The sequence below is a fragment of the Panthera uncia genome, assembly GCF_023721935.1.
Source record: "Panthera uncia isolate 11264 chromosome C1 unlocalized genomic scaffold, Puncia_PCG_1.0 HiC_scaffold_4, whole genome shotgun sequence".
Lineage (NCBI taxonomy): Eukaryota > Metazoa > Chordata > Mammalia > Carnivora > Felidae > Panthera > Panthera uncia.
In genome coordinates this window covers 61,176,957-61,198,486 of record NW_026057585.1, presented here as the reverse complement: position 1 = coordinate 61,198,486, position 21,530 = coordinate 61,176,957, and the positions used below count along the sequence as shown (strand labels likewise).

The window sequence follows — 21,530 nt, the reverse complement described above, 5'->3', positions numbered from 1 at the left end:
GGGGGGGCAGCTGCAGGCCTCGGATGCCTGATCAGCCAGCCTGGGGGCAGGGAAGGGTAGGGGTAGACTTCATTATTCCTTCCTTCCTCCATCTATTCTGGCTACAGACACTCATCAAGCCCCTGCTTGATGTCACCCCGTGTCCCAGGCCCTGGGGATAGAGAGAGGCATCTGACCCGTGCCCGTCTGGGGGGCCCACGCTCCCATGAGAAGCACGGTGGGGGTCTGGCCCCGCCTGGGGAGTTCGCAAGAGCTCCTCAGAGAGGTCACTCGAACCGAGCTGAGTCCTGAAGGGTTCACCAGGGAAGAAAGGGGTGGGAGACCGGCCGGAACGAGGGCTGGGCGCCCCGAGTCACCCCACCACGTTCCAGGAATTGGCCCAGGGGTAGGTGTGCGTGGAGCCTAGGATAGGATGAGAAAGGCTGCAGGGGACATGGGCGGGTAGGTGGGGCCGGATCAGGTGGACTGCGGATGCTTCCCTGGAGCAGGTGCGGAAGGCCCGGCCGACGGGACTGACCAGGACAAGCTACGGTGTCCGTAGAAGGAGGACCTGGGACACTCGGAGCCGCCCAAAGAATGAGCAGTCACATCTGACAGACAGAGGTTACCGTTCTTTACAGAGAGAGCTAACAACCAGGCAGGGAAAGAGAAAAGAGTGCAGCCACCGGAAAGATCTGCCACCCCGTAAAAGAGACAAAGGGAAAAACACGGTCGGCTTCAGGAATGATCCAAGGAATGCACACCGAAAACACCAAGAACCCGTATTTTACTCAGGACATCGGGCCCATTTCGTAAAGAGGGTCACGACAGGTGGTGTTAGCGGAGCGTGGAGGGACAGGGCTGTTTCTTACACTGCTGGTGGGAAAGGAGAGGACACAGGCTCTGGCGGGGGGTCAACATGGCGGCGGGCGGGGAGCGTCTCAGCACCGCCCACCCCGCGCTCTGCAAGGCCACACGCGGGAGCTCATGCCGAGGAACTAATCAGGGGTGCCGAGATGGACCGACAGAAGGGTGTTACCTGTGGCCTTGCTCAACGTCCAGCAACAGGAGACTGGCTGATCAGCTACGGCTATGCAACATAGAAACATGGCGGCATAAACATGGCGACTCTTCTGGCCGACTTCCCCTGCTCTCACAGGGCCACACTCCTCTCCTGGCCAGCCTACCCGAAAGCTGTCCCGCCACATTTACTTGGGGATCCTTTTGGTGACTTTCCGCTTTCCTCATTAGACCCTCAGCTCCCTGAAGGCAAGGACGACGCCTATTAGGTTCACCACTGCGTCCTCAGTGCCTAACTCAGTCCTTGCGACACAACAGGCCCTCAATAAATGCCTGTTACATCAATGACTGAGTCTTTCTTTCTTTTTTTACTGCGGTAAAAGGCACATAACATAAAACTTGCTATCTTCACGCTTTCTGAGTGAACAGTCACTGATGTTAAGGTGTCCACACCGTCGTGCAACCATCCCCAACACCCATTTTTGAGAGAGAGAGAGAGAGAGAGAGAGAGACAGAGGATCCGAAGTGGGCTCTGTGCTGACAGCAGAGAGCCTGATGCAGGGCTCGAACCCACGAACCGTGAGATCATGCATGACCTGAGCCGAAGTCGGAGGCTCAACCGACTGAGCCACCCAGGTGCCCCACCCATCTCTGCTTTTATCACCCCCACTGAAACCCTGTACCCATGAGACACTAACTCCCCACGTCCCCTCCTCCAAGCCCCTGGCGACCACCACTCTCCTTTCTTTTTTTCTTTTTTCCAATCTCCCATCTCCTCCCCATGCCCCCGAGTCTATGTGGAAAGAAGTTCTTGGTATAAAATGAATAAAAAGAGAAATTGTAAAGCGGAACGCAGCAAACGCTGTTAATTCCCTCCTTCCTTGGTTTTGTATGGAGGAATCCCATGCCCACTCCCAGGCGATGAATTCTGATTGATCCGAAGCCAGTCATGACGATTCTATTCTCTACTGCCAGCCTGGCTAATGAGACCTGCAAAGAAATTCGTTGGCTTGGGCCCATAAGGGGGTGAACCAAAGTCAGCCACCGCCGGTGTTCCAGCTCTGAGGGGTAGTTTAGCCTGATTTGTTCCAGCCACTGTGTCTGCAGTTTGAACTCATTCCCAACAGATGTAGAATATGATCCCATATAGGGGCGCCTGGGTGGCTCAGTCGGTTAGGCATCCGACTTCGGCTCAGGTCATGATCTCGCGGTCCGTGAGTTCGAGCCCCGCGTCGGGCTCTGTGCTGACGGCTCAGAGCCTGGAGCCTGTTTCGGATTCTGTGTCTCCCTCTCTCTCTCTGCCCCTCTCCTGTTCATGCTCTGTCTCTCTCTGTCTCAAAAATAAATAAACGTTAAAAAAAAAAAGAATATGATCCCATATATACCTGTGTGTAGCTGTGAATAGAAAAAACTCAAAAGAGATCATCTCTGGGTGATGGGACTCTCCTTTAGGAAATTTGTGTAGGGAGCATGTAAATAATGATCAAGAAATAGCATTTTTACACTCAGAAAATAAGCAGTGATGTTAGCTGTATTTAAAAAAAAAAAAAAATATTGGGCTTCCAGGAAGTCGTTCACCCCCATCTGATCAGAGAATTTGAGGGAAGCCAATGGACCGCCTGGGGGCATGCTGGAGAACAGATTCCGGCACGGAGTGAGGGCGCTGAACTTGACCTACAAAGGTCCCATCTGAAACAGGGTGTTATTCCAACCTTTTGAGGGAGGCAGGGCAGATGCCATGGTCCCAGGGAAACATGCAAACCTGAGGTTTCGTGAGAACTGGAGCGAGTAAGGTCCCCGGTGTGGCTATAAGGGGCTGGGACTCACCCCCTGTGGCCCTCCTGTCCTCCCCCGCTCCCAGCCAGCCCCTCCAGCACCCCCAAAGTCCCCACCTCTCCCTCTGGGCTTTGAAGCCAGACCCCGTGTCCCTGTGTTCCTGGCCTAGGCACGTCTCTCAGCTCCCACAGGACACGTCCCTCCTCACCCTTCTCCGCTGTCCGGTCTGCCAGCCAAGCAGGTTCTCAGCGGGGCCGGGCAGGTGACTGGGTGACTAGTAGGAAGGCCGAGCTGGGCCTCAGGGCCCAGGAAGATGGGGCAGCTGTGGGGTCTGCAAGGTGGGGCTGACAGGCAGCACCTGTATTGGCTGCAAACACAGGTTTAGACCGAGTGGCATTGCTATCTTTTCCCCAGACAAACCCGGATTATCTCTGTGAAAGTGACCCTGGGGAAAAGCAGGGAAAAGAAGAGGAAAAAGCCAGCAGAGACCGGTGTTGATTCTGTACTTGGCAAATGTCCCCAGGGTCACCGCTGTGCTGCGCGGGGACACGGGCTGTCCTGACGAGAGCCAGCATTCTTCCGTGTGCCCCGTGGTGCTGTTTGCTGATTCGTGAACACGTTAGCTAATTTGATCTTCGCCCCAAGGGTGGCAGGTAGTGGCATCCGAGATGAATCAAAGAAAACAGCCCTGAAGGAGAAGCAGGGGGCAGAGATTTACCAGGGGCAGGGATCACTTAGGGACAGCAGGGTTTTTTTTCTTTCTGGGATGGTGATGGTGGTGGCGGGGGCAGACTGGACCATCAGATGGTTTAGGCCTGTGTTCACTCCTCCGAGGAATCTGGATTATCAGCTATGACCCTCTCCATCTTTTTCCTTTGGAAAAAGTAAATCGGTCTGGAACAGTTTGATGTCCCCAGTGACTCCAGTTTTCTTCTCTCGCTTCCTTTCCTGCCTCTTCCTTCTCTCTGCTTCCTTCGTCTTCTGCGGTGTGATGTTCAAACCATCTGCCTGAGCCTCGGTTTTTCCGATCAAAGTAACAGGACGCCAGTCAGTGCCACCCCACCTCTTCCCCGGGGAACACCTTTATCTTCCCTGGCTGAGGTGGGGTGTCCAGACCCTACCCCTTATTCCCTGCGGGATCTTCCCCAGCCTGTTTCCGCACCCCTGCGATGCAAGGCCTGAGGGCGAGGGGCAAGGTGGTTAACTGCCCTGTGGATTTCAGGGCTTCTGGCCATGCGGGCTCAGATGGCTGCCTTCCCTGCATCATTAACACCCTGACCCGGAGGTGATGGAAATATTTTGGCCTGGGGGTGACGGGGTCAGTGGCTGGGAGCTGCGATGGCACATTCCTCCCGGTCCCCACCCCCACTTGCCTGGGGCTTTGGGGCTGCTGGCCGATTCTCTCCTTGCACCCCAGACCCCGGGGCAGTTGATGAAAATTGGGTGCAAGCACTTGGGGTCTTCTGGATGCAAACTGGTGATACAGGGGCTGTTTGTATGGAGGGATGCGACTGCCCTCCAACCGTTCCCCGCCTCCTCCACGCATGTCCACTGTGATGGACCCCTCCCCTTGTGCCATGAGACCATAAAACATTGGCAGAACTGTCACCTCATCTGGCCTCACATCTCCTTGGAGAGGTCGGAGTTACTGTCACCATTTTATGGATGAGCACACTGAGGCTCGGAGAGGGGCAGTGACTCGCTCTGGGTCGCACCGTGGGTTCAGTTGGCAGAGCTGGGACTAGCACCCTGTCCTGGAGCCCAGCCTGGGGTCCTGTCTCATTGGCCTCCCAGGCCTGTTTCTGAGAGTACTGCCTGGAGGAGGCAGCCCTGAGGCCGTCTAGAAAGATGTACGGGCACTCCAGAAGGGAAGAGTGGACCCGCCTGCGGCTGCGGGGTGGAGTGGGGCAGCCTGGGCCACTTCGAGCACTGCCACATGTCCAGGGAGCAAACCCACACTTTTTGGGCTGCCTCAGAATCTCCTGTGGGAGCTTGTGAAATGCAGATTCCCCGGCCCTGCCCTAGAGACTGCGGGTCGGTCAGGGGAGTCTGCACTTTCCACAGACCGGTTCCCTGTCCCCACTCCAGAGTTCGGACACACATGGTCCCTGGGGCACTCTTGAGGAGGGGCACAGCAGGACTGGGGGACTGAGCCCAGCTCAGTGTGCAGGGGTGAGGGTGGGGCGGAAGGTGTGGCGTGAGCCCTGGGAACAGTGGCAGGGGCCGGACCCTCTTGGACCACCCTATCTCTAAGTGCGGCTCTCCCACCCCTCCCCTTTCCATCTTTCTCCCGAGCTCTTCTACCACGGCGCATACTGACATCTTTGTGTATTATGTTCCGCAGGAGTGAGGGCTGTACGAGGGCAGGAGTTTATCTGTCTGGGGCACTGATGTAACCCCACGGTCTAGAACAGTGCCTGGAACACGTGCGGTGACGGGGGCGGGGGGGCAGGGCTTTGGGTCTGTTTTGTTTGTTTTTATTTATTCTTACTGTGGAAGAGATCTGCGTGTGCTCAGAGGCTGACAGGAGAAGGGGACCGTAAGCCTTGGTGTGCACAAGGTGGAGACAGAGAGATGTCGGAGGATGGTTCCTGGAGGAGGCAGGGGGAAAGGATGGGGCCCCTCAACCGGCTGGACATCTCCTCCCTTTAAGCCTGCAGGGAGAGAACTGGTGTGGAGAAGCGGTGTATGAATACATGTCACTGGCCTCCATTGTCTCCATGAGCTGGCATGGAGGGACACCCCTGGGGGGGTGGGTGGGGGGGTGGAGGCTCATAGGGCATGATGGGTCTGGTGTCGCTCCTGAGCAGGGGCTTTGGGAACAGGTTAAAGCATTACTGAGGCTGGCACTCGGACCATGAATTTCTTTTGTTCAGAACCTCCCAGGACCCCCCCACCCGGGACGGGGACCTCAGGAGACATTAAAAACCAGCCTCCAGTCCCAATGTCTCCAGCCGGGCCCTGCACTGCTGCCTGTCGCTTCTTTATAGCCAGACCACAAGTCCTGATTTGCCTCCTCCAGGAAGCCTGCCTGGATCCAGTGCCTATCAACTGGATCCTATCAACAGCACCTAACCTATCTCTTCCTGTGTGACCGTCTCCTCCCGCCTCTCATCAATAAGGCCGGTGCTCCTAACTGCTTCCCTGTGGGCTCGCCAAAGGCAGGCCAGGGTTTGGTCTCAGGAGCTGAAGCAGGCCACCAGCAACGGTAGGGCTCTGCCTGGCCTGGGCGATAAGGCGCTGGCTTCTCACGCTGTGTCCTGGGCGCCCTCTGCTGGTCGAGCTGGGCACCGCCACCGCTCCTGAGGGGCCTTCTTCCCTGGGCCCATCCCTTCCCTTCCTCCTAGTTCCTTCCTTCCTCCCTTCCTGAAACCTGCCACTGTGCCTGCCCTCAAAATCCTGGTCCTTTGCCAGCAGCCCTCTCGCCCTCAAATGCCTCTTGGAACGTTCCTTCCCCTTCTTGCTCTGCCTGGGGTCCCCTTCCCCCCCCTCCCCCCCCCCCCTCCGCCAAGGTCACTGCTGCCTCCTTCTCCTCTCCCACAGCCTGGGGCCCGAGGTGGGGAAGGGTCCTCCCTGCTCCTCACTGCCTCGTCCAGAGCGCTGTCCTGTTCTCCATAAATGCCAACATGGAAGCTCCCGTCGTCAGGTGGCATCCCTATGTACAGAAGGCCTAGCTCACGGTCACCTTCTCCTGCTGGGTGGCTCCAGGGCGCACACAGATAGCCCTCTCGGGGCTCTGGAATCCCATTTCCTCCCCTGAAAGACCTTGCCACCACCCTCCCTCAGCCCCGCTCCCTCTGTCGTGCAAGGTCAAGAACCTTGTCGCTCCCTGTGGCTGTGTCTCCTCCAGAGCTTAGGTGTCGGACACCCCCCTTTCCCGGTCACCACTTTCTCTTTTTCTTGCTCACTCCCAGCTCCCGCTTTCCCCCACGCCCACCGCACCTACCACCCTCTGATGCCTCCAACCAACTCTTCACGCCTGGCTCCCTCTTGCCTCCTCACCTGTCTCCCTGCTACCCAGCCGGAACTTCCCGGGCCAGCCTTCCATCCACCCCCAGCGCACCCCCTCCGCGCCCTTGCCCCGCTAGGTACCGTACTCGGTGGGCGAAAACCCAGCTCTGCTTCCGCCCAGCTGTCCGCCAGCTCTGCCCCCCGCACCCCCGCGGCCGAACACCGCAAGGACACGTGCACGCTTTGTGGCCTCCCTGAATGATCAGCCTCGGACCTCCAGGGGGCCCTTGAGGTTGCCCCCGAAACCCACGCATTCTAGCCCTTCACCCGTCCCCTCTTATTTCATTCTCTGTTTCATTTCACAGAAGCACGGAGGAGATTGAATGGCCCTGCCCCGGAGCCCACGCCCCTAAGCCCTGCGAGATGTGCCTTGCCCTGGGAGGACGGCCTCGGACCTTCTTTCCCCTCAAACCTCCAAACCTTCTCCCCCATCCTGCCTTCCAGCGGGCTCCCTGCTTCCTATTTCAGTGAGAAAATAGAGGTGACAGAGAACCTCCAGCTAAGGCTCTGCACTGACCCAGGTGCTACGGGCACCTGTGCCCCCCCCCCCCCCCCCCCCCCACTGTGAACTGCGCGCGCGCGCGCGCGCGTGTGTGTGTGTGTGTGTGCGTGTGTGTGTGCGCGCGCATGTGTAGCTGGGCCAGTTTGTGCTTTTGTCCCGATTAGGGAGCCTTGCAATCTGGGCACGTGGCTCCCCCTGCAGAGAATATGCGTAAGTGCTGCCTAACGAAATGCAGTACTCCTGCGTTCCTTGATTAATCCATTTAACAAGTCTGCTGGGACGCTACTCAGGGCCAGGAGCCCCACTGGATTCTGGGGACAGAGAGGACTCTGCTGTGACCCGGAGGAGGGGACATATGAGCTGAATGCGTGCTGAAGGCGGAGGAGTGGCCAGCAAGGCAAGCAAGGAGAGAGAGAGAGAGAGAGAGAGAGAGCGCGAGCGCGAGCGAGCAGGCGCGCACACAGCCTGGGGCCTGAGGCCTGCCCGCACAGGCCTTCAGACAGCAATCAACAGCTGTCTCCTCTCTTCCCTTTAAAAAACCCCCGGGAGCTTCTTAATGAGAAGCCCTGGGGAGCCTGCTCTTAAAATGCACTTCGAAGAGGCTGATAAAAGCACAAGACTCTGAGTGTGAGGTCTGGATGACGCATTTCTGGAGGGCAGGGACTGTCTCAGGTCCATTGCTCAGCCTGTATTGAGCAAGGACTGCAGCGTTCCCAGCACTGTCCGGGCGCTGGGGATGCAGACCCAACTAGCCCTTCTTTCCTGGGGTGTCCATTTCCGTGGGAGAGAAGGGCGGTAAACAAAAACGTAATACAGAGCACTTAAAAGGTGCTATGGAGGAGAAGCAAGCAGGGGAGGGAATGTCGGGTGGGGGTGTGGTTTAGGAGAGGCCTCACTCAGAAGGTGGAGGACATTGTAGGGAACAGCATTCCAGCAGTGGGAACAGCCAGGGTGAAGACTCTCACACGGGGAGCCTGCCTGGGGGCAACAGGAGCAGACAGGAGGCCCGTGGGATGGGAACCCAGTGAGTCAGGGGGACCAGAGAGAGGACAGGACAAGGTCAGATGGGGCCTGAGGGCCACAGTAAGGACTTTGGATTTTGCCTGAATGAGCTGGGAGCCCCTCAGGGTTCTGAGCCCGGGGTGTGGGTGTGCTCAGGGAAATGGGGTGTCTGACCCGGGTTGGCACAGGTTCATTCTGGCCACGGGGAAGACTTCAGGGGACAGGGCAGGAGCAGGGGGACCAGCTGTAGACAAGCGGACACCCTCTGTGACTGTCCAGACCGAGGAGTGGGGCCTCGGTGCAGGGTTGGGGTGTGGAGCACACTGGAGCCTGAGGGAGGAGCCCGCAGACCGGATGGGCTGGATGTGCGGGGAGGGCTGCAGGGACCCCTGGGCGGATGGCGTTACTGCTGACTGGGAGAAGGAAGGCCGGAGGAGGCATAGGGCTGGGGACGCGAGATTGCTATTGGCGTGATGGACCCGGGCTCTGCAGGCCTGGTTCCTCGTGTGCTGCTGCTGGACACGCGTTTGCTTTTGTCCCTGGGCCCTGGCAGGTCACCGTGGCCTGCGAGGCGGGCTGGATGCTGACTGGCTGTGGCGTCCTCCCCCACCCCGGGCCTCCCACAACCTGGGACCTATGAAGGGGACAACACCCATGTGGTGAGGAGCCAAGAGTTGGTGCAGGAGGCGGGGCCGGTGAGGAGGCCACTGGCCGAAGCTGGTCTTTGCGGGGCGGGGGCAGGCGTCCCAGGGGTCCCAGTGCCTCCCCGCCCAGGCCTGGAGCCGTGGTCCCAGGCCCTGGCTGAGCTTTGAGATGGTTCCTCCTTCTCCCTTCTTCCCCCGCCCCCCCCTCCACCCAGCCTGGGCCCCAAGGGGCAGGGGACACTTCTAGCTTCCTGGAGCTGTGGCGCTGGCACTCGGGGGGACGTGGGCTCCCTACCCGGGAGAACGTGACCGCTCAGCCTCGATCGCCCTGTGCTAAGTGGAAGGCCGGGTGAGCAGGGTGCAGGTGCCGGCCCTTCCGCTATTTATGCGGGTCAAGTTGCGCTCAGCTTCCTGCCCGCCGCTCCCGGGCGCCAACACAGGTGGGCAGAACGACCCCGAGGGCTCCGTGAAGGAGGTGATCATCCTCCCATGGGTGGGCAGGGGGCACTTGAGGGCTGGAAGGGGCAGTGAGTGTGAAACAGGGAGATGGCTCCTCACCTGCCCGCTTTGGAGAAGCCCGTGGGCTCCCTGATTAACCGATCAGTTTCCCACACCTATGGGGGTGCAGGCTGGATAGGCGCTGACAGGGCAGTGCTTCCCCAGGTCTGGCCCCTGTTTCCTAAGGTCCGACGAGCTTCTCCACCCACATTCTCCCAGGGTTTCAGAACAGCCCTGGGACAAAGGCAGGGTCTATTCTACCCATGGGATAGATGAGGACATTTGAGGCCAGAACGAACCATGGGTCGGCCGCAGGGATACCTTGTTTCAGGTCCTCGCTCCTTCGGGAGAGGGATCTTCATCAGTTGGGTGGCCTGCGGGCTCCCCCAGTCCCGCCACTAGGGCTCACCCGGGGAGACGCTTCTGTTGGTGATATTCCTAGGTCTACGTGCCCGCCCCTGAGCCACCGGCAACGGTGCCAGAGACCCAGCCAGAGGCAGGAGACCGTCCCAGGTGTTTGATGGGCGCCCGGGGCCTGTTTCTCCCAGCAGCCCTCTTCCCGCGCGGGTGTGGTGGTGGCCGTGCGCCCAGCATGGCCTGCGGGAGGCATCCCCCAGCGCGGACTTTGCAGTTTGCACAGGAGGCCGCGGGGCCCGCAACCCATCTCACCCAGCCCTCGCTCATACCCTGTGTGGGACACACGGCCACCCACACTTCGGGGAAGAAGAAACTGGGAACCAGAGGGGGGTGGGCGGCCAGGAAGCGAGGTAGGGCCTGGACGTAAACCAGATCTGGCTGTAAAGCCAAGCCTTTTTTTACTGCACAGGTTGGGCACCCCATCTTTGTAGTAACCTTGTGAGGATACCAAGGGGCGCTCAGACCTGAGGCGGGACAGAGCGCTGGGTGAATGGCGCTGGCAAGTTCACTGTGACCGGGGGTCGGGGGAGAGGGGCTTCTGAGGGGTGGAGGGGAAAGGCAGCTCCCCTCAACTCCCCTACCCCCACCCCCACCCAAACAAGCAAGATTCCTCTATTTGGTCTGTTTGTAAACAGCTGTCTCTACTGTCTTTCTACAGCAAGCTTTTCTAGACCTCCGTTTCGCTTTTATAACTCGAAGAAATTTATTCTGGGTTTTATGGCCTTTTTATTATATGGTGACTTGTAAAATAAAAACAGCTTGGTCAGGACCATTGTCTGAGTTTGACTGTCCAGGATGATGCCCTGTTTATACGAGGCACCTGATGAGTTCCTGGAATGGCTGAGTTAGTCATGAGCACATATGCCTGTCGTAGGATAAAATCTGCCTTCCCTGAGTCCCCTAGGTGGCTGGGCGCCCCCTCTTTGGGAACTGGTGCCCCTGTGGCATTCCTGATTCCCAGCCTCTGTGAGGTTGGGGAGGGCAGCGGTCTTAAGCGAGGCCTACCTCTAAGCAGCCCATATCATAGATGATAGGGGAATCTGCCTGCAAAACAAAAATCCTCCCAGACCGCATTTTCTGACCATTGCGCATCACGGAAGGTGTTTACTGCCGGATGCGAACAGCCTGCGTGCCGGGGAGGAATGGTCTCTGCCCACAGGCACCTCGCCCTGCTATGCAGAGATGGACCTCCCCTCCCTCGCCCAAGGGGGCGCAGGGCCAGGGGTGGGTTCGGTAGATCTCCACGCTGTGGCCACTCCAGGACTGAGCGAAGGGAGAGCCTTGGGTCTTGCGTAGGCTGACACTGCGTGTGGGGAGTGGGTGTGCGCCCACAGAAGAGCCAAGTGTGGAGCAGCAAACATCCCAGGGGAGGGGGGCCATGTGCACACGCACAGGACATCAGGAGTGAGACGGAGACCTCTGGGGTCTAGCGAGAAGCCCACCTGGACCAGGGACGTGATTTATGCTGGGACCGCTTGGCAGGCCTAAAAGCTACAGGGAGACGTCCGTAGGCCATCAGCCTGAGTTTGGCACATGAACCCTAAAATGATCAGGCTATCCAGAGGAGAGAACCACACAAGGCTCAGAAGACCCGTCACCTCTCATCGTTAAAGGGGGGGCCTTATTCACGTCATCAGTGCAAAGTTCCAAAAGCAACCCCAGGCCACAGGCCCAGGGCACCCCTCCCCGCACCGTGCAGAAAAAGGCCGGCGAGACTCCAACTCTACATTTTTGAAAAATTTATTTTATACCCTTAGAAGCTAAGAACTCTGCCACTCATGATCCAAATTTAGGATTACGATTCTTCCCTAGTTTACCTACTTCCTTTTGAAATTTTATAAACAAGATTTTGTACACAAGAGGTAGCAGAGGAAAATTCCAGTCTGCTTGTTCCAAGCTCAGAAGGTAACTGCACACGCCTCAATGTTAGCAGGGAGGGTGGGGCAAGATAGGGTGAGTCCGAGGACACGATGCCCTAGGTCCTACAATTGCTTCTAGTGCCAGTGACCGTGTGAGCGCTCCAGGAGAAGTCATGGGCAAGATACCTGCTGGGCTGCTCGTTGGTTTTCCTTCCCAGACGCCTCTACGGGGCAGAGCGGGCACCCTGCGGAGGGCCTCACGAAGGGAGCTTCTTGAGAACACACAGCATTGAGTTAGTTGTGCAATTCCTATTCGATGTGCAGACCATTTTGAAAGATTTATAAAAACATCTTCGTCCAAAAAATTGGCAGTAAAAATGACAACTCTTCCAAGGTAAGCCTGTCGTAATTGTCACTTTGTTGTACATTAAAAAAAAAGTCATCAGCAGGTTTGCAGACTGCAGCCATTGGAAATCAAGTGGTTCCCGGCAAAGAGGAAGTGATGTCCACTGCAGCGATGACACAAACTTAACCAGCGCGTATGACACACAACAGTGACGGGCGATCCTGATGAAGCCTTACGGTGAGGACAGCAGGTCCTGGGGGTGGCGGGGGGTGTTGTTTCCATAGGAAATAAGGGACTAGAAGTGGCAATTTCACTCCTGAATTTGGGCTCCTGAGAGTGCAGTTGCCAGCGATGATATCCCAACACAGATCATCACCGGCATTTCAAGGTCATGTCCTACGCAATCGTTGTGTGAGGATGGGGGCGGAGAGAAGGTTGAGGGTGGGGTAGGGAAAACAGTAGGACAGGGGAGTATCCGTGTTCTCAGAATTGATTTTAAAACCTCACATCTGAATTCCCAAGGACGGCAGAACCATAGACAATTTGCCAACTGCTTCTGACCAATTCTCCGAGGGCGCAGTTCTGTTCTTAAAGGCGGCCTCCCTCTGCACAGCGTCCTTGACAATGGCCGCCACTGGCCTGCGGCGGGCTGTAGACACGGGTACCGGCTGCGGCCGGCTGCACAGTCACCTCAGCGCTCAGTAGTGACGGGGCCGGGTGCCGAGGTGCACAGCAGTGAAGGTCTGTCCTGTCACGTGTCCACACAACTGGAAAGCCACCAAAAAGGCACTTTGGGGCTGGCCACGCCTCTTTGACTTGGCAAATCTAACCGACAGGGGCAACCTGGCACTTCCTAAGCTTCCCTAGTTCTGTGCGCGGTGAGTTGAAAACAAGGCAGAGCACATAACTAAAGGTAAAATGTGACTCAAAATACAAAATGCACAAAATATATGAAGTACGGTGGCATATCCCTTCTCCCCTCTGGGATCCAAATCTGAAAGGAGTGAATGGTGCTAGAATTGGGAAATACCGACGAAGTGGCCAGTTGTTCAATTACTTCCTGCTTATTTCTGGGAAAGTAAATCTTGTCCCAATCTTTTCACTGTTCGCTAGTCATGTTGCAGAGAAACAAGGTCTCAAATTCCTTCTCCCCGTTCAAATTACTACAACTCACAGAGCAGTGTTTCTCAACTCAAATATTTAACTTCATACACAACCAGCGCCAAAGGGTCTTGATAATTATGTTTTAAGCAAAAGCAAATGATTGCAGATCACATGATTTAAGACTACAGTTTATTCAATATGTCTCCAAGCATTAGAAAGGTGATTTTATGAAGTCAAACTCCGTAAGGTTATAATTTAAAGTGCTTTTTATTTTGCTGTTTTCAAAATTTGGGGAAAAATGCCACAACTTCCTTAGTGATTGATATCAAAGAATGAACCCTGTACTTCTGAAGAACACTTTTGTTTTTTTAATTGCTCTTTTCAACCTGAATCATATCAGAAAAATACCTTAAAGAGCATAATAAATTTCCCAATTTTTGATCCTGGTAACATTTCATCACGGTCCAACTTCATGCCTAGGGCTCTGATCCTGACCCGTCTGAGATTCTATACAAACAGGGAGACATATTAAATACAAAGGTCTGTGTAAACGGAGTTCTTCAACTACTATTTTACAGTGGAAAGGAATTTTATTACCTATCTTTACATCATTTTAAATTGGATATTCCTATTCAATGTTACTGCAAGATTAAAAATTTGCCCCCGCCTATCTAAAGGCAGCTTTTTTTTTTTTTTTTTAAATATAAAATCCAAAGGAACTTCCGTTGTAGCATCAAAGAGAAAGCAACGGCTTTACCCTCATTCACTCTTGTATGTTTGTGAAACGAAAAAGTCTGCCAGCGGCTTTATTTCCTAGAATTTCCACAGAACTGTGAATCCACATTTGGACTGTGCCCCGGGACAGGTGATCCGGAGGAAGGCCTCCTCCCACTGCCAAACAGCTCCTGAACCTTCTCCAGGGGCCAAGAGTGCCTTCTTTAAAAACACACGCTCCTCTGGGATCACGGCAGGCTCTCCTAGTCCGAGCTTCGGGCTCTTCTAAAGGGCTCAAGGGTGAGAACTGGATTTTGAGAGGGTGCTGAACACCCAGTACTGGAGCTGTGACTCCTCACCGCACGCTGGGCATGCTGTTCCTCTAGGGGTCGACATCATCCAGGTCGCTTCTCAACTCGCCAATCATCATGGGTGACTCTGAACCCTTTGAAAAAGAGAAGGAGGTTAAGTTCATGCACGGTCAAGTTAGAGAAAAGCTTCTCAACACCGAGGGACTTATTTGTGTTCGGTAATGTCCGCATTCAACAGCTCCACGTTTGATCAAAGGGAAATAAAAACCTAACTGTAACACCCTGTGTTTGACAGTTCCTGATTGTGCAAAACTCTCATTTCTATGCTCTCGTGTGGTCACTGAGCCCTCGGGTCACCATGTTCCTGTACAACAATGCAGGCCGCGCTTGGGAAAGCCGTGCGAACCGCTGCGTCCCCAGCAGTGTGTCGCACTGCCTGCCGAAGACCAGGAAGCTTCTGGCTCACCCCTGAATTCTGTTTCTGTCACCAGCCGTGCGGCCTTCAGCCGATATGCGAACAAAATTCTGAATGTCTGTCGTGTGTTGGGGCTGACGTGGGTGGGGGTTGGGTGAGGAACGGGCAAGCAGTCTCTGCAAAGTGACACATAAGCCGATGGGAGTTAGGGGTGAGTGGGGGAAGCCCCACGCAAAAGGAAAGAGGGTATCTGATCAACTCTGAGAAGGCCATCAGCATCCAGAACTCAGAACATGAGGGGAGAGAGGTAGGCAGGGGCCAAACCTAGCAGGCCTGTGCTTAGGATTCTGGCTTTTATCCTAACAGCAATGGAGACCCATTGAGGGAAGGAAGAGTGATGCAGGGGCATCCTCAGAGACCAAGGACACTCTGGTCCTTATGAGGATGCAAGAGACGCACGGGAGATGTTTAAGAGGGCAACCTGGCAGAATCGGTGAACGGACTGCAGCATGCGAAGGAATGTCCAGAAAGACACCTGCTACACAGGGCGCTGTTTCTAATAAGGACACCAAGGAAGGCCAGCCCTCGCTGGGGTGGGCGGAGGCATCAGGCATGTTGGCTGTGAGAGGTCTTTGAGGGAAGGAGCTGGATGGCCCCAGCTGGCACCCAGGAGAATCACAGCCATGGAGACGGAGAGACAACAGGTGGAGGGGTTGGAGGAAAGCCAGGAGGGTGAGGCACCGTGGAGGCCCCAGGGGGGACTGTGTCCAGAGGCGAGGAGCGGCCGGCAAGGTCCCATGCTGCTGTGTGCTCCACTACGACCAGGCCTGACAAGTGGAGGCCACCTGTCACCCCTGCCTAGTGGTGAGCCAGCCACTAGGCAGGGGGTCAGCCTGGAAGAGGTTCCAGGAGGAGCAAGAGAGAAGAACTGTAAGTTCTGACAATTCTTGGAGAAGTCTGACTGAGCAAACGGGGAAAGAGGGAAGAGGAAGAGAGGGGAGAGAGTCGTTTTTAAAGAACAGGAGAGAACAGGGTGTGTCGAAACACTGCTGGAAGGGACGTGCGGAGAGGGAGAGGTTCCAGGTGGGCGAGGGTGCGGGTACACGCGTGCGGGGACACATGCTCCTGGGGCCTGTGAGCCTGGCAGCCGCGAGACCTCTCGTCCCACAGCTTTGATCTTCTCTGCAAACAGAGTAGGTGACGAGGGCAACTGCTGGGTCACACCACATCACCGTGCTGGGCATCCGTGTCCCTTCTGTGAAGTCAGGGTAACAGGGACCTCAAGAGGCTGTTGTGAGAATTTGAAAGGTTAGAAAACAATGGCACACACAACATCAACAGGATTCGTTTAATGAGCCCTCTGTGCCAAGCACTGTGGCGGGACCACGGAGGAGACCGCCCTGGCGCAAGGTGATACAGGCCGAGAGAAGACGCGACGCTCGGCAGGACATTCACAGCTGCTTCATCGGTGAGCGCGCCAGCAATGTTTCATTCCTTTTTCTACCGGAGCGACCCGTATTGAAAGTGTTCTTTTTTTCTTTTTCTTTTTTTTTTAATAAGCTTAAAATTATTCTTTGACTCCCCTGACAAGTAGGTGTTTCGATGGCCCTTCCTTTCAAGGGTCCGTGTTTCTGGGGAGGCTGGTGAAAGCGACAGGAGGGGGGCGGTGGGGGGGACTTGTGGCAAGCCGGCAGAGTGCCGTGAGCCAGCTGGAACGAAGGCGTCTGCAGCCCGGCTGTACGAGGACCATCTTGGAGGTGGTCACCCGGGCCAGCGCGCACTGAGCCCCTAGCCCTGCAGTCCCCTCCCTGCTGCTGCTGTTCTGCCTTGTGAGCACAGTGCCAGAGAGGCCCCCCCACCGACGGCATCGCTAGAGGGCGGAGCTGGGGTCTCCTTTGGTCTTGATTATGGAAATTCTTTCTGGAAAGCTTCAGAGAGGGCGCGGTGCCCCTTCCCCTGGGCCGCGGGCCACAGCCGTACCTGTTGTAAATGCCTCTCCCCGTTCTCGTTTGCGGGACTGCTCTCCGAGCCGTTACTGCTCCCGGACTGCTCTTTCTCATTCAGCAGAGCTGTGGCATATGCCAGGGTGTCCTGTGAGAGACGTGAACACGAGAGGAGGGAGTCAGGGTGTGTGGTGCCACCAGAAAGACTCCCCGTCGCTTGACCCCCAGGGGCTGCCTTCGCGGCAGCAGCCAGGGCGCCCCCCCACCCCGGCGGCCCCACTGCTTTTCCTCTGGCACAGAATTTGCGAGCCACATGACAAGCTGTCTCTTCACAGAAACTCCCTTCTTCTGTCCTTTCTCATTCGCCACCCACACCTCTCGTCGCTCCGAGGCCGTGGCACACGCTAAACGCACTACGATGTTTAGTGTGAAACACACTACAAATCCTACCTGTGGGATTTCAAGCCACACAAAACCAAAAGAGAGGCCTCACCTGAGCTGAAATCGTTCGCTGGAAGGTTTTTCCAGTTGATGTTTCATTAGAGACGTTACTCTGTGGAGTCCAGTAATGTTCTGACATCTGAGATGGAAAGTCAAAGACACCATCAGACAAGCCCACGGGAGTCCACAATTTCCACCATTAGATATAAAAAGCATTAACACAGCACACAGACCCACCCAGGTCTAACACACCAGGAGATGCTTTCTTGGAGGGTTTCACGTCCCCTCGCAAGACCTCAGTGAGATCCTACATCTTACGTAATCACCTGCTCTCTTACCTATACAGTTAAGATGCTGTGTTTTAAGACACAAACTTAATGTGTCATGATAGGTATCAGCTGTACTGAAAAAAGTTTGAAGTCTGACCAAATGTTGAGGCCAGTCTCCAAATGAAGAGGTTTTTCCTGGTAAGAAGTGCTCTTGGGGCGCCTGGGGGGGCTCAGTTGGTTGAGCGTCCGACTTCGGCTCAGGTCATGATCTCGCGGTCCGTGAGTTCGAGCCCCGCGTCGGGCTCTGTGCGGACAGCTCGGAGCCTGGAGCCTGTTTCGGATTCTGTGTCTCCCTCTCTCTCTCTGCCCTTCCCCTGCTCACACTCTCTCTCTCAAAAATAAACAAACAAACAAAAAAGATGTGCTCTTACTGATTCCTATGTGATAGCCAGAAAAGTTCAAAATGCAATTACCTTCTTCTGTAGCCACTGTACAGCCCAACTCCAGTGGTGGGAATTCTCCTTGAAGTACTCCTTAGCAGCAGGACACCTGGTGATTGGGGAATATTCTATCAGCCAAATGCTTTCCTTGCAAATATACTTGTTTCATCCCCTTTGATTTTGATACACAAATGCTACTTCTGCTAAAGTTCAGTTGTCTTTCTAGAGTTTTTTACTTGCTTTTGGTTCAGATACATTCATATGTTTAAACTTCAAAAGGCAAAAGAAGGTAAACGTGTAGCGAAAGGTCTCTGATCTAGGACCAGTTCATCCACTAAGTCCTATTACAATTCAAAGATGGAAACTCAAAAATAAACAAGAAAACCCCACGACACACTGTACAGTTAACTACAGAAATGATTCTCGAAAGAATCAAAGCCAGTCTTTACACTTTTGTGACGCGAGTGATAATTTCCGGAAAACCAATTTTAAAGTATGGTCTGGAGCCCCCCTCTCTCTGCAGGTTTATTTGTCCACTTAGAAAGCTGCCCCTCAGAGTCAAAGACAGCACTGACGGGGATCCTGTGTGTGTGCAATGCAGGTTCCAGGAGGGACAGAGAGGCACAGATGAAGACACTGCTATCTGGACTATGTACCCGCATCAGACATACCATGAGGCCCCAACACTACCTGGAAATGCCACTTAGGCAAGTACTTCTCATGTCATGCCGCCCATATCAAGCCTGGTTAACGAACCCACAACCGTGGCAGGGATGATCTCCATCATGTCCACAATGCTATGTCACTGGGAAAACGCACGTTCACCCATTATTTCACCAGAGCTCTCATTTAATTTGTGTAGGACACTCAAATGCAGCAAGAGTAAGGCCAAGAGATTTCTTATTCTTATTCGGGTACAAATCCAAGGATGGCAATACTCATGCTGAAGAATCGGTAAAAATCTGGGGCAAGATAAATGGAGACCCAGTGGCGTGGCATAACGTGCTCTGTAGCCTCGGGTCACCATGCAGTCACGCTGGCTTTTTGTTTGCCCGTGTCCTACCCAGGGGAGCCGAAGCAGCAAACCACAACGGTTCCTTCTAACACCAACAACCTTGGCTTTCCGAGTGCCTGTCGACCGCCAAGTGGACAAAACGTGGTAGAGCCACACCAGGGAGTATTCTGGGCCTTGAAAACGGAAGGGGATTCTGGCACAGGCTACAACATGGATGAACCTTGAGCACATCACGCGAGGTGAACTCAGCCAGTCACGACAGGACAAACACTGCGGGATTCCACTTACATAAGGCACCTAGAGGAGTCAGGTTCGTAGGGAGAGAAAGGAGAAGGGGGGCTGCTGGGGGAAGAGGGAAAGAGAGAATGGGGAGTGACTGTTTAGTCGGTACGGAGTTTCAGTTTGGGAAGCTGACAAAGTTCTGGAGACGGGTGGCAGCAATGGCTGAGCAGCAACGCGAACGTGCTTAACGCCGTGGACTTGTACACTTAGGGGTGGCTGAAATGGTAACTTTTGTGTTGTGTGTATTTTACCACAATTAAGCAAAGGAGAAGAGAACCGTTCCGTGAAGCCCATCGCCTGTGCTCGAGCCCTCGCTCTGACCGCAGGCACGCCGCTTAAACCGCCCACCACGCGGGACTAGCGGTATCCAGCCGCGCGGAGTGGCTGCGAGGATTAAATGAGAGTGGGGCAAGGCACTCAGCACAGGGCCTGGGCTCCTACGTGGAGGCAGCTACAACATTGTTCTGTCTCTGGAGAGACCGGATGGAAAGCGGGGATCCACCCGCCTGACAGAGGTGCTAGTGGTGTTACATGGCCTGAAGCCATCTCAAGCCCGAGTGCATGAACTCTGGTTAAGGTCCCCGAATCCGCCTTGATTCCTGCCTTGCCTGCACGAGCCCTGCCGGATCAGCCTTTGGTCTTGGATTCCGCAAGACCTGCTGCTCTTCGGACATTCCCTTCACCTCTCCTCGAGATCACATGCGCCGGTTTCTGAACCACCCCAGCAAGCACGCCCTGACTCAGGCTCTCTAGGAACTCCAGCGAGGCAGATTTTTTTCCTGGCCAGACGGCTTGTAACTGAACACACCATCTCCTCCCTGCGTTTTGAGTTGATACTTACTTTTGAGCAAGAGTCACGAGGAATTTGACACACTGGTAGCAGCGACTGCTGTCCACGTGATTACTGTGGTGCATCAGAGCTGAGTGGAGAGAACAGGAAATTGTGACAAGAAAGCAGGTCACTGCAGGCGGGTCCCGATAACACTACTCTCTTGTTCTGAACACTTACAGCCAGCTGGTCTGATCAGCAGACAGGGGACGGACTATCAGCATGGGGACGCGGATTCAACAGGACTCCCCATATGCTGGTGGGCAGAAACACTGAATAGTATTGAAGAAACCTATGTGGCGGTGGAGGTGTGACTTTTAGGAGAGCCAAAAGGAACTAAAACTTCTACTGATTATTCAACAGACCTTCGAGCTTTTCTACCCACCATACTACTGACAGAAGACTGGTTACAACACTTTCAGTTTGATAAATGGAAATATAGGGTATTAGTTCAGTTCAACACATACTTCCTGCTCTGCACTTTGGGGATGTAGAAGTAAATAGTACTTGGTCCCTGCCCTTGAGGAGCACATGGTCTGGAAGTTCCAGGCAGCCTGGGTGCCACTCAGTGGCCTTGAATGTCACGGCTTTTTAGCTTGCATTTCTTTTCTGGAATAAGAGGTCTTAAATCTCTTGGTACAGAGCAAAATCTAAAATGACTCAGATTAATTGGAAATACGGGTGGGTGGTGGATGTTGAAGAGGACTATTTTTAACCACACTAAGAAACAGCTCATTAAAGCCACTTTAACCTTCTGACAAAAAATTTACAAGTAGATAAAAGAAATCTGGGTGCATTCATACCACAGGTAAAAACAAAACAACAATCCTATCTCATGAGCATGACGTCCTTTTCCCTCCCCAGTGGCTGCAGAGCAGAATGAAAGACTTCTGACTTCAGAAAGCAGCCTTTCGCTGTTGAAAAAAGTCACAGCATCCCTGACTCTTATCTGCCCCAGGAACGGACCCCAAGGTCCCCCGCGGGGAAGAGCCCCAGGGCAGACCTGTCAGGGAGGAGGCCGGCCATAACAGGCCATCTGCCCGTCTGCTACAGACGTTTCTCAGGAAGGCCAGGCTACTCACCTAATAATCCATTTTCTGTCTCAAACACAAATTTGACTCGCTCCACCTGTATGGGATCTTCAATGACCTGTGACAGGAAGGAGACAAAGGCCGGTGAATGAAAGAAGGGACTTGTGCGATGGCACGCACTGGTGCCTTTTAAAAATAATTCTGTTCAAGAGGTTTAGTTCCTCACTTACAAAACCCAATGCAGACAACGTGTCACTGACATGTATCTCAACAGTATCTTAAATTTTATTTTATTTGTTTATTTATTTTAAGTACAACCTAGTCCCCAACATGGGGCTCAAACTCTTGAGACCTCAAGATCGAGTCACATGCTCTACTGAATGAGTCAGCCAGGCGCCCCTTAAATTTTAAACTAAAGATGAAAAACTTCAGGAAGAGTTGCAGATCCATTCGCTTCCTGTCTATGTGTTCTTACCAACGATATCCACAGCTGTCAATAGTAACCTAGCGGGCTCTAAGGACGTGTATTGCACGATCCCAAGGGTAAGAGGTTTAGGGTCTAAACTGTCTGCCAAAACCACGTGAAAGTTTTGCTACAATACAGTCTCTCCACGCTGCATGGAGGTTTATGCCAAGCCGCAAAGGGCTGGATCTGTGTCCTGCTTGTGGCCGTCCTTCTTGT

General features: G+C 54.5%; 1 protein-coding gene across 1 annotated transcript in view; it reads right to left on the bottom strand.

Annotated features, from left to right (window-relative positions):
• Nucleotides 1-11,573: 11,573 nt before the first annotated feature.
• The window catches only part of USP24 (ubiquitin specific peptidase 24), a 141,063-nt gene continuing 131,106 nt past the window's right edge, over nt 11,574-21,530 (bottom strand). The window contains exons 63-68 of the mRNA XM_049617096.1: nt 20,900-20,966; nt 19,830-19,908; nt 17,725-17,800; nt 17,035-17,121; nt 16,579-16,689; nt 11,574-14,317 (exon numbers count right to left, since the gene is read on the bottom strand). Coding sequence (XP_049473053.1) covers nt 14,255-14,317; nt 16,579-16,689; nt 17,035-17,121; nt 17,725-17,800; nt 19,830-19,908; nt 20,900-20,966 — 483 coding nt within the window. The 3' untranslated portion in view covers nt 11,574-14,254. The remainder of the gene's footprint in view (nt 14,318-16,578; nt 16,690-17,034; nt 17,122-17,724; nt 17,801-19,829; nt 19,909-20,899; nt 20,967-21,530) is intronic.